The sequence below is a fragment of the Dendrobates tinctorius genome, unplaced genomic scaffold, assembly GCF_039654945.1.
Source record: "Dendrobates tinctorius isolate UK_male_01 unplaced genomic scaffold, ASM3965494v1 ptg000159l, whole genome shotgun sequence".
In the NCBI taxonomy this organism is placed as follows: Eukaryota; Metazoa; Chordata; class Amphibia; order Anura; family Dendrobatidae; genus Dendrobates; species Dendrobates tinctorius.
This window is the reverse complement of record NW_027361826.1, coordinates 12,964,450-12,980,830: the sequence shown is the minus strand read 5'-3', so window position 1 is coordinate 12,980,830 and position 16,381 is coordinate 12,964,450. Positions and strand designations below refer to the sequence as shown.

At 44.5% G+C, this 16,381-nt stretch overlaps 1 protein-coding gene across 3 annotated transcripts in view; it reads right to left on the bottom strand.

The window, feature by feature from the left end:
* LOC141052331 (target of Myb1 membrane trafficking protein-like) overlaps positions 1-16,381 on the bottom strand; it is a 140,348-nt gene that overhangs the window by 66,895 nt on the left and 57,072 nt on the right. For all 3 annotated transcript variants that reach the window (XM_073549546.1, XM_073549548.1, XM_073549547.1), the window contains exons 7-9: positions 14,783-14,899; positions 10,251-10,384; positions 9,371-9,419 (exon numbers count right to left, since the gene is read on the bottom strand). In XM_073549546.1, the coding sequence (XP_073405647.1) occupies positions 9,371-9,419; positions 10,251-10,384; positions 14,783-14,899 (300 nt within the window). The remainder of the gene's footprint in view (positions 1-9,370; positions 9,420-10,250; positions 10,385-14,782; positions 14,900-16,381) is intronic.

Genomic DNA, 16,381 nt, shown 5'->3' with positions numbered 1-16,381 from the left:
AAATTATAGTCTGTTCATGTCTTTGTGAGTGGGCAAACTTACAAAATCAGCAAGGGATCAAATACTTATTTTCCCCCACTGTATATAAGTAAAATAAATAATCAATACGGCTATCACAATCTATAATTTGCCTATATTACTTGTTATATGCCAGCCTTATAAAAACATGTTTTTCTAAATTCAGCTAATGAAACCAGCTAAGCCTGCAGACATTCATAGAACGTTCTATACGTTGATGGTCTCTAGGTAAGATGTCCTCACACAAACCAGATGTCTTGATGTATTATGAGACCAACAGTCCTTGAAAACTAAAGATTGTTTATATTTTGCCTATGCGATGTTTAATTATTACTGATGTGCAGCAAACTTTGATTTGGGCACGTGCAGAGACTATATAGCTGGGAGACGGAAATTTGACTTATAGAATTTGTCCACTATTTGGACAACGTCTTCTCATACCACTCGCTTGGTCTCCATAAATTAAAGCTTACACTCACCTCCCGTGCCAGTGCCGTTCCGGCACTTCCATGCTGTTGTGGTGACATGGCGCCCAATCAGCCCTGGCCTCACTGTCCCCGCCTCCTGTCAAATTGAGGGGAAGTCAGATCAGCTGCAGACCCGACTTCCTCATTATGTGTACGAAGGTGGGGACAGTAACGCCAGAGCTGATTGGTTGCCGGCGTCACAACAACCGCATGGGAGCCCTGTGAGAGTGAGTGCCAACAGCGCCGGCACGGGAGGGGAGTATAGGTTTTACTATTTCATCGGCGCCAAACATTTTGATCAAAAAGGAGCTGTCCTAGTAGTGGACAACCCCTTTAAAGAGAACCTGTCAAGTCCCAAAACGCTGTTAACCCGCAGTTGTGGTAATACTCTGCAGGCTAATAACGTTCCAAAGACACCCGTCTGCTGCAGTGTAAGCCCCGCTACCAGGAGAAAATGAACTTTATTCCTCTGACTTCCAGTCAGAGGTGCGTCCGGCATGGCTTCAGGCACCACTCAATACTTAGTGAGTGGCAGCTATAACCACTCCCTCGCCATGACTGACAGCCAGCTCTGTACTGATGCACTGCTGAGCCGGCTGTCAGTCAGCGTCAGAGGTATGGTTCACCTGCCGCTGACTATGCGCTGAGCACTGACTGAAGCCGCACCTTTGGAGGCTGCCGGTTGGAATAAAGTTTCATTCATCCGGGCAGCTGGTCTTACAAAGCGGCAGCCGGGCAGCTCTGGAACGCTATTAACCAGCAGATTAACCCCATATCTGCAGGTTAATATAATTTTGAGACGTGACAGGTTCCCTTTAAATACTGCACCCTTTTGCAGCAAGTGAAACCCCTCTTATATTCATAGAGATCTCCGTACATCATTATCGCTTATCTTTATCCCTTTTTAATTGTAAACCTTCTTCTAAATAAATTTCTTTTTATTCAAATCACCTGTGAAGATCAGATCTTTGCTAGGAAATAAAGATTTCAATAGTAACGGATTTTGGGGATTGCTTCATTACTCTATCTCTGTTTATCTCTAGGGATGGAAATCCCCGAAAGGCGTAACTTGTTTTATAATACATATTTTTATATTTTTTTTTTGTCTTTAACTAGTATTTGTTTTAATTGCAATTAATTCAATTTAACCTTAAAAGCATGGTCAGATACAAAATCTGGTGTCTGCAGGGAAAAGAGAAGTACTAATCGTAATACAACAAACCTTCAAGGACACGAAAAAAAAAAAACATGAGTTCTAAGAAAATATAGAACACATTGTATATGCAGAAGACTAAATATAACAAGGCACAAAACCTCACATAAATTACAGGTGATATATAAAACAACCCAGGGACTGGATATATACAGAAAAGAGTCTTGAGATAACATGGTATTAGCGTGCAGCTGCATGACAGGGTCAGGCACCATACTCCTTCCAGCAGGGATAATGCTCCATTTTGGCGAGACTACAAAACCGGACTGCGCTCACCGCAGGCAGCCGCAAAACAATGGGCAGCAGCTTCTGCAGGAGAAACTCAGAAATGACGCTCATGGAGCTGCAGATGAATTAATAAGGTTCTCCTCCGTCATGCATTGCTCAATCTCCCAGTATTAAACACTCTTATTATTGTCCTTTGTATGGGGGCAGATGAAGAAGGGGCTTACGTATGTAAATATTAAGCCACAAAGGACGGGTGAATTATTCTGACCTATGGAAAATTACATTCAAGTAATTGGTTTAGTGATAACAGTATGTATCAAAGCAATGAGAGGTGACTGCAAACAGTGGAGCGGCCTACGGGGACAGAAACGGGACGTTATTACACGCTGTTCTTTATAAGCCAGAACAGAAATGCTGCAGCACCAGCAGGTCCATAACATCCCTCCACGGCAAGATGTATGTAAAGGAGATACAGTGGAGGATTGGACCCAAGAACCACTGAGATAAAGGGGCAAAATATATCGCGGGGCGATGTGCCTTCTTTGATAAGCAGAGTTAGCAGTGTGCAGTGCGCCCTAAGAGGCAGGGTTAGCAGTGTGCAGTGCCCCTAAGAGGCAGGGTTACCAATGCCCAGTGCTCCAAAGAGGCAGGGTTACCAGTGCACAGTGCACCCAAAGAGGCTGGGTTAGAAGTGCACAGTGCACCCTAAGAGGTAGGGTTAGAAGTGCACAGTGCACCCTAAGAGGTAGGGTTAGAAGTGCACAGTGCGCTCTAAGAGGAAGGTTTCTTAGGGCACAGTGTGCCCTAAGAGGCAGGGTTAGCAGGGCACAGTGCCCCTAAGAGGCAGGGTTAGCAGGGCACAGTGCCCCTAAGAGGCAGGGTTAGCAGGGCACAGTGCCCCTAAGAGGCAGGGTTAGCAGGGCACAGTGCCCCTAAGAGGCAGGGTTAGCAGGGCACAGTGCCCCTAAGAGGCAGGGTTAGCAGGGCACAGTGCCCCTAAGAGGCAGGGTTAGCAAGGCACAGTGCCCCTAATGCTATGTGCACACATAGCAGAACTCTCACGGAAGTTACCGCGAGAATTCCGGAATTCCATTCCGCTGGAAAAATCGCATTTTTAATTCCCGCGATTTTCCAGCGGAAAAACTAGCGATTTGCAAGCGTAATTAGCTTGCAGAATGCTAGCGTTTTCCAAGCGAGCTATAGCATCGCTTGGAGAACTGATTGACAGGTTGGTCACACTCGTCAAACATAGTGTTTGACGAGTGTGACCAACTTTTTACTATTGAGGCTGCCTATGCAGCCTCAATAGTAAAAGATATAATGTTAAAAAAAAATAAAAAATGGTGTTATATTCACCTTCCGGTGTCCCGCGCAGCCTTCCCGGGCCTCAGAGGTGCTCCCGTTCCCAGTAATGCCTTGCGAGACCTTTGATGACGTCGTGGTCTCGCGTTAATGTAGCGGTCTCGCGAGGAATAGGGACCGCTACATTATCGCGAGACCGCGACATCATCAAAGGTCTCGCAAGGCATTATTACTGGGAACGGAAGCACCGCTGAGGCCCGAGAAGGCTGCGCGGGACGTCGGAAGGTGAATATAACACGATTTTTTATTCTCTTTTTTACAGGGCTATGGTACCCACAGCCCGGAGGACAGTCTCCTCTCCTCCGGACCGTGGGTACCATCCGCAAATATTCTGCTTACTTTTCGCATGGTGGTCACAGCCACATGCGGGAAGTAAGCGGAACAATGCAATTCTATGTGTGCGGGATCGCCGCGATTCCGCAAAATAATAAGTATGCTGCGTATTTTTACGCGATGAGATTCCGCCGCTGGAAAATCTGCAGCATTAGCACAACATTCTGGAAACCCATAGGATTGCATGGGATGCTGTTTTTTTGCATTTTCGAGGCAAAATCGCACAGTAAAAAACGCCGCGAAAACGCAAAAAAACCACGATGTGTGAAAGCAGCCTAAGAGGCAGGGTTAGCAGTGCCCCTAAGAGGCAGGGTTAGCAGGGCACAGTGCCCCTAAGAGGCAGGGTTAGCAGGGCAGAGTGCCCCTAAGGCTATGTGCCCACGTATGCAGAAAAAAAACGCACTTCTTCCCAGGAAAAACGTGTGGGTTTTTTGCGTCTTTTTCCGCGCATTTTTCTCGCGATTTTCAAGTGCGAAATTCAAGCACTTTCCACGCGATTTGAAGCATCGCTTGGAAAGTGATTGACAGGTTGGTCACACTCGTCAAACATAGTGTTTGGCGAGTGTGACCAACTTTTTACTATTGAGGCTGCCTATGTGGCATCAATAGTAAAAGATATAATAATAGGGACCGCTACATTATCGCGAGACCGCGACGTCATCAAAGGTCTCACAAGGCATTACTGGGAACAGGAGCATCGCTGAGGCCTAGGAAGGCTGCGCTGGTCGCCGGAAGGTGAATATAACCCGATTTTTTATTTTTTATTCTTTTTTTTTTTTACAGGGATATGGTACCCGGAGCGTGGAGCACATCTCCTCTCCTCCACACCATGGGTACCATCCGCACATGAGCTGCTCACTTTGTGCATGGTGGGCATAGCCACATGCGGGAAGTAAGCGGATCTCATGCATTCCTATGGGTGCGGAATCGCGGCAATTCTTTTAGGAATTGTGGCGATTCCGCAAAAAGAATGAGCATGCTGCGTTTTTTTCTGCGATGCGATTCCGCTGCGGAAAAAGTCGCAGCATTAGCACAGCATGTGCGGAATGCCATGTTTTTTAAGCGTTTTTGCGGCGAAAATCTCGGCAATAATGCTTAATAATCGCACCGTGTGCACACAGCCTAAGAGGCAGGGTTAGCAGGGCACAGTGCTCCTAAGAGGTTGGGTTCGCAGTACCCCTAAGAGGCAGGGTTAGCAGGGCACAGTGCGCCCTAAGAGGCAGGGTTAGCAGGGCACAATGCGCCCCAAGAGGCAGGGTTAGCAGGGCACAATGCGCCCCAAGAGGCAGGGTTAGCAGGGCACAATGCGCCCTAAGAGGCAGGGTTAGCAGTACCCCTAAGAGGCAGGGCTAACAGTGCACAGTGTAACCAAAGAGGCAGGGTTAGCAGTGCACATTGCCCCTAAGAGGCAGGGTTAGCAGGGCACAGTGCCCCTAAGAGGCAGGGTTAGCAGTGCACATTGCCCCTAAGAGGCAGGGTTAGCAGGGCACAGTGCCCCTAAGAGGCAGGGTTAGCAGGGCACAGTGCCCCTAAGAGGCAGGGTTAGCAGGGCACAGTGCCCCTAAGAGGCAGGGTTAGCAGGGCACAGTGCCCCAAAAGAGGCAGGGTTAGCAGGGCACAGTGCCCCTAAGAGGCAGGGTTAGCAGGGCACAGTGCCCCTAAGAGGCAGGGTTAGCAGGGCACAGTGCCCCTAAGAGGCAGGGTTAGCAGGGCACAGTGCCCCTAAGAGGCAGGGTTAGCAGGGCACAGTGCCCCTAAGAGGCAGGGTTAGCAGGGCACAGTGCCCCTAAGAGGCAGGGTTAGCAGGGCACAGTGCCCCTAAGAGGCAGGGTTAGCAGGGCACAGTGCCCCTAAGAGGCAGGGTTAGCAGGGCACAGTGCCCCTAAGAGGCAGGGTTAGCAGGGCACAGTGCCCCTAAGAGGCAGGGTTAGCAGGGCACAGTGCCCCTAAGAGGCAGGGTTAGCAGGGCACAGTGCCCCTAAGAGGCAGGGTTAGCAGGGCACAGTGCCCCTAAGAGGCAGGGTTAGCAGGGCACAGTGCCCCTAAGAGGCAGGGTTAGCAGGGCACAGTGCCCCTAAGAGGCAGGGTTAGCAGGGCACAGTGCCCCTAAGAGGCAGGGTTAGCAGGGCACAGTGCCCCTAAGAGGCAGGGATAGCAGTGACCAGTGCCCCTAAGAGGCAGGGTTAGCAGTGACCAGTGCCCCTAAGAGGCAGGGTTAGCAGTGACCAGTGCCCTTAAGAGGCAGGGTTAGCAGTGCACAGTGCCTCTAAGAGGCAGGGTTACAAGTACCCAGTGCCCCTAAAGAGGCAAGGTTAGCAGTGCCCAGTGCCCCTAAGAGGCAGGGATAGCAGTGACCAGTGCCCCTAAGAGGCAGGGATAGCAGTGACCAGTGCCCCTAAGAGGCAGGGTTAGCAGTGACCAGTGCCCTTAAGAGGCAGGGTTAGCAGTGACCAGTGCCTCTAAGAGGCAGGGTTAGCAGTGCCCATTGCCCCTAAGAGGCAGGGTTAGCAGTGCCCATTGCCCCTAAGAGGCAGGGTTAGCAGTGCCCATTGCCCCTAAGAGGCAGGGTTAGCAGTGCCCAATGCCTCTAAGAGGCAGGGTTAGCAGTGCCCATTGCCCCTAAGAGGCAGGGTTAGCAGTGCCCAATGCCCCTAAGAGGCAGGGTTAGCAGTGCACATTGCCCCTAAGAGGCAGGGTTAGCAGTGCACATTGCCCCTAAGAGGCAGGGTTAGCAGTGCACATTGCCCCTAAGAGGCAGGGTTAGCAGTGCCCAGTGCCCCTAAGAGGCAGGGTTAGCAGTGCACATTGCCCCTAAGAGGCAGGGTTAACAGTGCACCCAAAAGAGGCAGGGTTAGCAATGCGCAGTGTACTTTAAGAGGATGAGTTAGCAGTGCGCCCTAAGAGGCAGGATTAACAGTACCCCTTAAGATGCAGGGCTGGCAGTGCACAGTGTGCTCTAGGAGGCAGGGTTAGCAATGTACAGAATTGTATCAACAAAAGATGGGCATCAAGTAAGCAGATCGCTACTGCCCCTTCATTTTAACTACTTTTGGATCAGCCATAGACTTTTAATGCCCAGGCGGTCAGTAGTATACACTGCACTGTTGGCTATAGCATCATTGCACAGAAGAGCAATGTAACTGCATGCTTCTGGGGTGGAGCGCTGGCTGTCAGACTCCCAAAAGGTAGATTGTGTTTATTACGGTCTCCACCGTTCCCGTCAATACAGACAGTTATGATCTCTGTATCCAGTGATCACGTTATCGCTAGGTATAGGGATAGAGAAGGAGCTTCTGGGTCCTAAAAGACCCAGTTAGCTGGGCTTTGCTGGCAGGAGGCTGAATTTTCCCTGTAACTAGGGAAAATATAACAACACAAGTTACAGTAGAAATCAGATTTAAAAAAAAAAAGAAAAGATTTAAATGTCGAAATTTCCCCTGCCCCAAAAAGGTCTTTAATGGCCTTATAGGGTGCACATTGTAGAAGAAAAATAATAAATTAAAAGTAAATAAAAAAAAAAGTAGCTGCCAACCCAAATCACTGTTACTAGGTCTGTCACAATTAAAAAAATAACAAAAACAACTCAACAACCTGTGTCTGATCAATAAAAATAGAGGGGCACAAAATGTAAAATGTATTTTAGTAGTCCTTTGTGGTCATAAAAAATGTGAAAAAGAAGCATATATTATTGCCTGATATTGACAAAAATATATACGTAGATAAAAAAAGAGACTAAAAATAACAAAATTAAGGCCCGATGTATTGCAAAAAAACAAAATTCAAAAATGATTTGACTACCTGAACAATTACAAAAATTTGGTGCAAGTCTCTAAATATGTTCCAAATAAAAAAAAAATGTGTCTGGTCAGGAATAAGTGGCCTGGTCTTAAACTGGTTAACAATTGCGATCTCAGAACTAAGATACCACCACTCTAAACTTTCAACCCCTCACTATGGCATGTTTAAAGTTTTGTTACAGCCGATCTGTCACCAGATTTCACAATACAAACTATATACATTATTAAATATATATTTTAGACCCAAGGAGAGTGGTGTATTTACTTTGAAAACTCACATAAGAATGGTTGTTAAATCCTGATATTATGATGACAGTTTTTGATTCCAGTTGTAGAATGAACTAACTTATGAGTACAAGTGTAGACAATTTTCTCCCACCTAATCTGACAGCTGCAGCTTGTAATGAACAGTGCGAGATCTCAGCAGCAGCAGGGAAGAGGGACACTGAGGAGATGTCAATCAGGCTAAGTGGGAGGAGATGGAAGATAAACTTTCATCAAGGATTATAGAGCCATTCCGACATTGATTTTCAAATTAAGTACACCAGCCTCATCAAGTCTAAGAAAGCAATTTAATAATATATGCAGTTTGTAGTGTGAATTATTGGAATTACAGTGAATTAAAAGGAATAGCTGTTATATTACTCAAAATTCTCAATTCATGGGTAATACAAATTTTCCCATTGCTGAGATGGCAGTTGGTGTTCATAAAGTTTAATGGAGAACTGTCATTTCAGGAGAACTTGCAGCAGAATGTCTGTGTAGCTCCTCCTCCGCCCCATAGACTCTTGTAAGCACCAACAGTCATCTCCTATGTCAGTAATGGGAAAATCTGTCTTCAGTGAATACAGATGTTACCTGTGAATTGAGAATGAAATATCAATCCAGGAGGTGAAAAAAGTACATTTTATTCATTAAATAAAATTTACAATGATGGCTACTTTAAATAATTGAATAAAAAGTCAGATGAAATCTTTGGAACTATTAAATGGTTTAGTTAATGATCTCTGACATTATGATTATTGTTTCAAAGAGTAAAAACACACACACACACATATTATATATATATATATATATATATATATATAGTGTGTGTGTGCTGCACAAGCACTGAATACGGTGGACATAGGTAAATTGTTTTTAATACGACTCACCCTATGGATTAGAGATTAGAATTATGATCTGAGGTCCCAAAGATAAACACATAGAACACTGTATATAAAAAGTTAACCCGAAATGTGATCATCTTCTCAGTAACTGCAGATCCGATCATTCACACAATAGAAATTGACTGCAAGTCAGGGCAAAAAAAAAAAAAGAAGAAATTCACATTCTTGTGATAACCACAAATAGCTGCAGCTTTAGAGTCACATTTTCACCAGTAGATTGCATCAGGAGTCAGACAATCACTCTAATTGGAAAGTTTTTAACTTTTGAGAAAGTTTGAATCTTTTAGTGTGGCATTGAACGCCTAGGTGGCACGTAGACAGGACTGTGCAAAAGTTTTAGGCAGGTATGGAAAAACTACTGCAAAGTACGAACTGATGCTGTTTTGGTGGTAAATTGCGGTCACACCAAATATTGATTTAGATTGATTTTTTTTCATTCACGTTGAATTTAGTGAATTGATAAAAATAACTTATGGACACCCATTTTCATTGCATTTTTCCCCACATTTTTTAAAGACTTTGCACATCACGGTAGATACGGAGTTAGTATAAAAAAAAAAAAAAAAAATACGGAAAAAAAATAAATAAAAGTGAGAACACTAAGATTTGCAGGAAGCTAAATTTGCCCTGTGACTAGGGCTACTATGCCTGCTGCAATCAGCAATATAAAAATAGATTTAAATGTTGAAATGCCACCATAAAATGCTTTAATGATATTATCGGGGCAAAATTTATGAAATAACTATAAAAAAAAAAAAAAAAAAAATAGCATTACACATGTACCTGGTTTTCTGCAGCTCTACCCGTCTGACCCACAAATACTCTCTCAAACCTGAAAATAGAGAAAATTCCCGTAAGATGTCTATAAATTCTGACATCCATTATTATTAATCACAATCACAATCATCATCATCATAGCGGGTCTAGAGGGGTAACGATTCTCCTTGCAAAAATCATCGGCTTCTGCTTAACCTCTTCCATGCCACTGTTAATGGCTGACCGCGGCATTTATTTTTATGGCATAGTTAACAGCATAAAAAAAAAAAAAAAAGTTTGAACCTTTGTTGTTTTTTTATCTCTTCGTCATCCACCCCTCCCCCATATAGCTCTTTTCCCCAATTTATAGCACATGTAAAGTGAACGCTATAATTTAAAACAACCATCTGTCTTACTAACCAACATGTCAACAGAAAAGTTAAAATGTTATGGCTCTTAGAAAAGGAAGAAGAAAAACAGTAAGGTTAAAGAAAACAACGAAAGTTAGACCCAACAATAGAAGGGGTTAAAAGGTTTACTACTAGAAATGTATTTGTGTGAATACCGCCCACGAGGAGTCTAGATTGGTCACTTCCACTCGATTTGGGGTTTTTTTTCTGTGCAGGAAAGTGGCAGCTTGCCTGGAAGGCAGCAATATACAGAGACCATCCAAAAATCTGCTCATTTTTAATTTTCTGTACATGGTGTCCTCGACATTTACTGTGGTTGTGAAAGGTGAATATCTGCACATGGAATCCCCTGGGGAGAAGTCAGGCATGCTTTATACACTTCTCCTACAACCATCACAGTGATACAAGACACAGAATATCTGACCACAGTAACAGAAGCCATGTTAGCATCCTCAAACAACCGCGTGGTGAAGTGGCGGCAGACATCCGGCGATTACCTCTCATGGCGGAGAAAAACATTATTCAGGTTGTCGTTCACTAGAAGAAGCTCCTCTGTGAGTTGCTCATGGGTCACTCGAGGGATCAGCTCCAGGACTCGCTGCTGCATGGATCTACAAGTACGGTTCAGCTCCTGGAAAGAAAACAAGCAACGCTCGTGTCTGGTGAGAACGCCAAGGATGTATGGCACGCTTTGTACTGTCTGCTATAACATAGGATACACTGACACTCAATATCAAGCAACTGTAATAGTGGTATGCACTTGAAATGAAACAAAAAAGCCAGGTCACATATATTGTGTATTTTGCAAGACACACTTTTTAGCAAGAAAAAAAATCTTGCTGAAAAGTGTGTGCATCATATAGACAGGAAAAGCTTCATCTGATCGAGGAGAATACTAATGTCACGTCCTTCTCAATCACTTACAGAACTGCTCTCCACGTGTCCAACAGTGACCTATCTGATCAGTCCAGAAGAGAAAACTACTAGGACCTGCACTGCAAATGTCCTGACTAGCTGAAGGATCTGTCAGGTCATGTGATCAGACACTTCGCTTGAAAGAACTTTAAAAAACACAGAAGAGAAGAGTATGCGTGTATATTATATTATATATAGAGCCCCACTACACGTATGTAGCAGAGCTATGTGTGCATGAGAGCTGTATATGCATGTAGCAGAGCTGTGTATATATACACACCATCTTAGTGTGTGTGTGTATATATATACAGTGCCTACAAGTAGTATTCAACCCCCTGCAGATTTAGCAGGTTTACACATTCGGAATTAACTTGGCATTGTGGCATTTGGACTGTAGATCAGCCTGGAAGTGTGAAATGCACTGCAGCAAAAAAGAATGTTATTTCTTTGTTTAATTTTTTTTTAAATTGTGAAAAGTTTATTCAGAGGGTCATTTATTATTCAACCCCTCAAACCACCAGATTTCTGTTTGGTTCCCCTAAAGTATTAAGAAGTATTTCAGGCACAAAGAACAATGAGCTTCACATGTTTGGATTAATTATCTCTTTTTCCAGCCTTTTCTGACTATTTAAGACCCTCCCCAAACTTGTGAACAGCACTCATACATGGTCAACATGGGAAAGACAAAGGAGCATTCCAAGGCCATCAGAGACAAGATCGTGGAGGGTCACAAGGCTGGCAAGGGGTACAAAACCCTTTCCAAGGAGTTGGGCCTACCTGTCTCCACTGTTGGGAGCATCATCCGGAAGTGGAAGGCTTATGGAACTACTGTTAGCCTTCCACGGCCTGGACAGCCTTTGAAAGTTTCCTCCCGTGCCGAGGCCAGGCTTGTCCGAAGAGTCAAGGCTAACCCAAGGACAACAAGGAAGGAGCTCCGGGAAGATCTCATGGCAGTGGGGACATTGGTTTCAGTCAATACCATAAGTAACGTACTCCACCGCAATGGTCTCCGTTCCAGACGAGCCCGTAAGGTACCTTTACTTTCAAAGCGTCATGTCAAGGCTCGTCTACAGTTTGCTCATGATCACTTGGAGGACTCTGAGACAGACTGGTTCAAGGTTCTCTGGTCTGATGAGACCAAGATCGAGATCTTTGGTGCCAACCACACACGTGACGTTTGGAGACTGGATGGCACTGCATACGACCCCAAGAATACCATCCCTACAGTCAAGCATGGTGGTGGCAGCATCAGGCTGTGGGGCTGTTTCTCAGCCAAGGGGCCTGGCCATCTGGTCCGCATCCATGGGAAGATGGATAGCACGGCCTACCTGGAGATTTTGGCCAAGAACCTCCGCTCCTCCATCAAGGATCTTAAGATGGGTCGTCATTTCATCTTCCAACAAGACAGCGACCCAAAGCACACAGCCAACAAAACCAAGGCCTGATTCAAGAGGCAAAAAATCAAGGTGTTGGAGTGGCCTAGTCAGTCTCCTGACCTTAACCCAATTGAAAACTTGTGGAAGGAGCTCAAAATTAAAGTCCACATGAGACACCCAAAGAACCTAGATAACTTGGAGAAGATCTGCATGGAGGAGTGGGCCAAGATAACTCCAGAGACCTGTGCCGGCCTGATCAGGTCTTATAAAAGACGATTATTAGCTGTAATTGCAAACAAGGGTTATTCCACAAAATATTAAACCTAGGGGTTGAATAATAATTGACCCACACTTTTATGTTTAAAATTTATTAAAATTTAACTGAGCAACATAACTTTTTGGTTTGTAAGATTTATGCATCTGTTAATAAATCCTGCTCTTGTGTGAAGTTTGAAGGCTCTAACTTATTTGCATCTTATCAAACCTGCTAAATCTGAAGGGGGTTGAATACTACTTGTAGGCACTGTATATATATATATATATATATATATATATATATATATATATATATATATATATATATATATATATATATATATACACACACACACACCAGAACTGACTGTGTATACTTGTATGCGTGTGCATGCACATAGCAGAGCTGAATGTGTATGTAGCAGTGATGTATATGTACAGCAGATCTAAGTGCATATGAGAGGCGCATATGTGTGTAGCAGACTTGTATACATAAACAGCAGAGCCGAGTGTGTGTGTGTACCAGAACTATGTGTGGCTGTGGGTATAGCAGAGCAGAGTGTGCATGTACTGTACACGCAGCAGTGTTTTATATGTGTGCACTGCAGAGCTTGTACATAATGTGCATGTTGTGAAGCAATGTGTGAAGTATGAATAGGAGAACCATTACCTCCCTATACTCATCTAGTGCATTAGAATTAGTGACATTGACCCCTCCACTACTCTACATCACCAGGAAAGTTTTAATTAGTAAGAAAATATTTTTCATATTTTTTTTTGACTGTCTAAACCTGAGGTGCATCTTATAGTAATGTAATTCATATTGTTCTAAAAATTAGGTAGAGGGCCAAAATATCTCCCAAGATGACCACTAATGGGAAAGAGCATGACTTGTCTTCCATGGTGAAATTATTATAAAAAAAGGTTTAGAGATCAGAAAGTAAAGTGCCTGTGAGGACAAAAAATAAATGCAAGCTGAACATATTAAGTTGCAGTCCCAGGATTAAATATTAATTTGCTCCATTAGATTGTGCAAAACCTGAAAAAAAGAATGTTTCTATCTAGATTTGAACAGCTTGTACTTGTTGGTGTGGCGCCACCTAGTGTCCTTTTTATATTTTTCTTCTCCACGTCCAGATTCTTGAGAACTGGTCTACAAAATGACCAGGATCACTCTAATGTCCAAGTACCAGAAGATACCAACAGTGAGTACGACACAGGACACATTAGGTAACACTAGTGACGAGCGAGCGTGCTGGGATAAGGTGTTATCTGAGCATGCTCGGGTGTTAACCGAGTGACTTCGGCGTGCTCGAAAAGTATGTCGGCTGCATGTCTCACCGCTGTTTGACAGCCGCAACACAGGTAGGGATTGCCGGTTTGTTCGCTCATCACTAATACCTAACCATTAGAGGGAGTTTAATAAATACTTGGGAACGATCCCCAAGATAAATACGAAAATTAATCACCTGGTAATTTCCCTGCTGCTTCAGCGCACGTCACCCGTGCAAACAATGTTTGGATTAAGCAGACAAATTAGGTGTTTTTTTTTAACTACTAAATTGGTTATTGTCATTTTCTTAAATGGCCAAAAGTGCAAGAAATGCTGAAATTTACTTGTTATTAAAAATTTTCTCCATTCTCAACAATGTAAGGAATTGTAAAGGGAATCGGTCAGCAGGTTTTGTTATGTAATCTGAGAGCAGCAGCATGTAGGGGCAGATACACAGATTCCAGTGATGTGCCACTTACTGGGCTGTATGTTGTAGTTTCAATAAAATCAGTGTTTTATCAGCAGGAGATTATCTCTACAGGACTAGGTGTCTCGTGCCTCCTGGTCCAACCATACCCCCACCAATGATCAGCATCTTTCTCTCAATATACAGTGCACAGGAAGCTGCCAATCAATGGTGTGGGTGGGGTTATACACAGCTCAGCATTCAGAGCACTGCTAGATCTGCAGCAGAGAAAACTGTGATATTGGTTGCAGGAGTTGTGATACATCGCTGGAATCAGGGTCTCTATACCTACATCATGCTGTCAGATTACATAGCAAAATCCTGCAATTCTACGCTTTACTCTTCACTGCCTAGGGACTGACCACCTCTGCAGTCAATCAGCGGCGGGTCTTCTAGGCAAGAAGCTAGGCACTTACTAGATTTGCTATAAAGCTTGTAAGCACAGTGGTAAAGTGTCAGGATCGCTGGATCGGGGTAGCTTTAGTGCCACTGCGCTCCTCCAATGCTGCAGACGCAAAACTACTTTAGCTAGCAGCATCCATGAACGCACATTTCTCACCAACAGCACAATTGTGGTCCGATCCGGCAATTATGAGTGCACCATACTCCCAATTTTGCCAGCATTGTTTTGGCACTGTCAGACCATCCATTCAAGCTTGGAACGTGGAAAGTTAATGCTCCAATGTGTAAATATAGAAGAATCGATCAAAGATTTTATGGCACAAACCAGTCCTGGCTTCCTACCTGCAGAAGGTCCAAATCGGACGGAGTTGCGTTCTGTGGCACCAATTCAGTCAACATCTCCGACATGACTTTCACGTTCCCGTTCACCACCTCCAGCTCACTACGCAGCTTTGCGATCTGCCACAGACACGATACAAGTTATACATACAATACCTGGTGATGGCCGTACTATAGAGTAAAGGTGGTCTTACATCTGTAGGAATCAGTCAACACCCTGGGGATAACACTCCTGGAGCACCTGCAACACTTAAGGCGTTCATTAGAGATGAGCAAAAGCTACTTTGGGAATCTCGGTGACGGCAGAGCCAGGCTTAGTGATGAGGCCTCACGTGGCGGTATGGGGGTCCAGTAATCATAGGAGGTGCAGAAGATGCCGCTGGTATTTGAGTATTGGAGGAGGAAGTTCAAAATGGTCCAGAAGTCAAAAAGTCCCAAAGTAGACGTCGAGCCAGGGTAGTGTGCATATGTTTGCCCATCTGTAATGGCCGCCCACCTTAGGAGCTGTCCCTGCGCGCTTGTTTGGCTGACAGCTGTCAATCATGAATCCCTGATCCTTCGCTCCCCAAAATCATCAGTAATAGAAGAGTTAGGAGGCCCCCATACACGTCAGATGAATAGCGCATTTGCCCAACTTTGAAGGGGTGAGAACATTGATCGTGGGGGTCTGACCACTGGCACCTGCACCCATCAGCAGGACAAGGACCGTTTATCCCTATTGGGGCTCATGCACATAACTGATTTTCTCAGATGAGGGCTATCCGCGTTTTTCACAGATAGCACTCAAACTTCTGATATTCTTGGGGTCTGTACACAAGTCCGAGTGGTCCGAAGAAAAAATACAAGACATGTCCGCTTTTGATCCTAGTGCTGGATCAAAATCATCAATACGAGTGTATGGGTCCGTAAAAACAATTGGACCTCACTCAGATGACATCCGGGTGCAGCCTGATTTTCAGGGACTGACAGAACTGAAAAAGTGGAAAAATTTGTTGAGGATTTTTTTATGCACCTCCAAGTAAAACTGAACCACGCCGATCAGTGTCTGATCAGACTACTCGGACCGCTTTTTCTAGAATTTGGAGACCCTACCCTAAGTATGGATCGGCAGTGCACATTCTCGACCGCTGCTCCACTCATTCCCCATGGGGCTGCAGAGCTCTACGTTACCCTTTTCTTACAGGCCCATTGAAAATTAAGCGGTGGTCGGGCATCGCAACTGCCACACAATTCTGTAACAGGGGTAAAAGTGACCCTTTGGGGAGAACAATTCCCTACTCTGCTGATCAGTATGGGTGCCAGCGGACGGACCTCCGGCTAATCAGCAAGTTATCACCTGCACTGTGGATAGGTGATGACTTATATTTGCTGGACAACCCCTTTAATTTAACGTGTCTGGAGACTTTAGTTTTCCTACTTTAGATTATTAAACCACCAGGGCATGTTCAGTGCATACAGTGTGAAAATATGGAAGTGTTTAATCTCAGCCTGCAAACTTGAAGATGACGCTCGGGATGAGCTCGGACTAGAAGATGCAGTGAAAATAAATTCTGCAATGTTCTCTGCTGATAATATCTACATATAAGGAGGAACCGTCTCTAG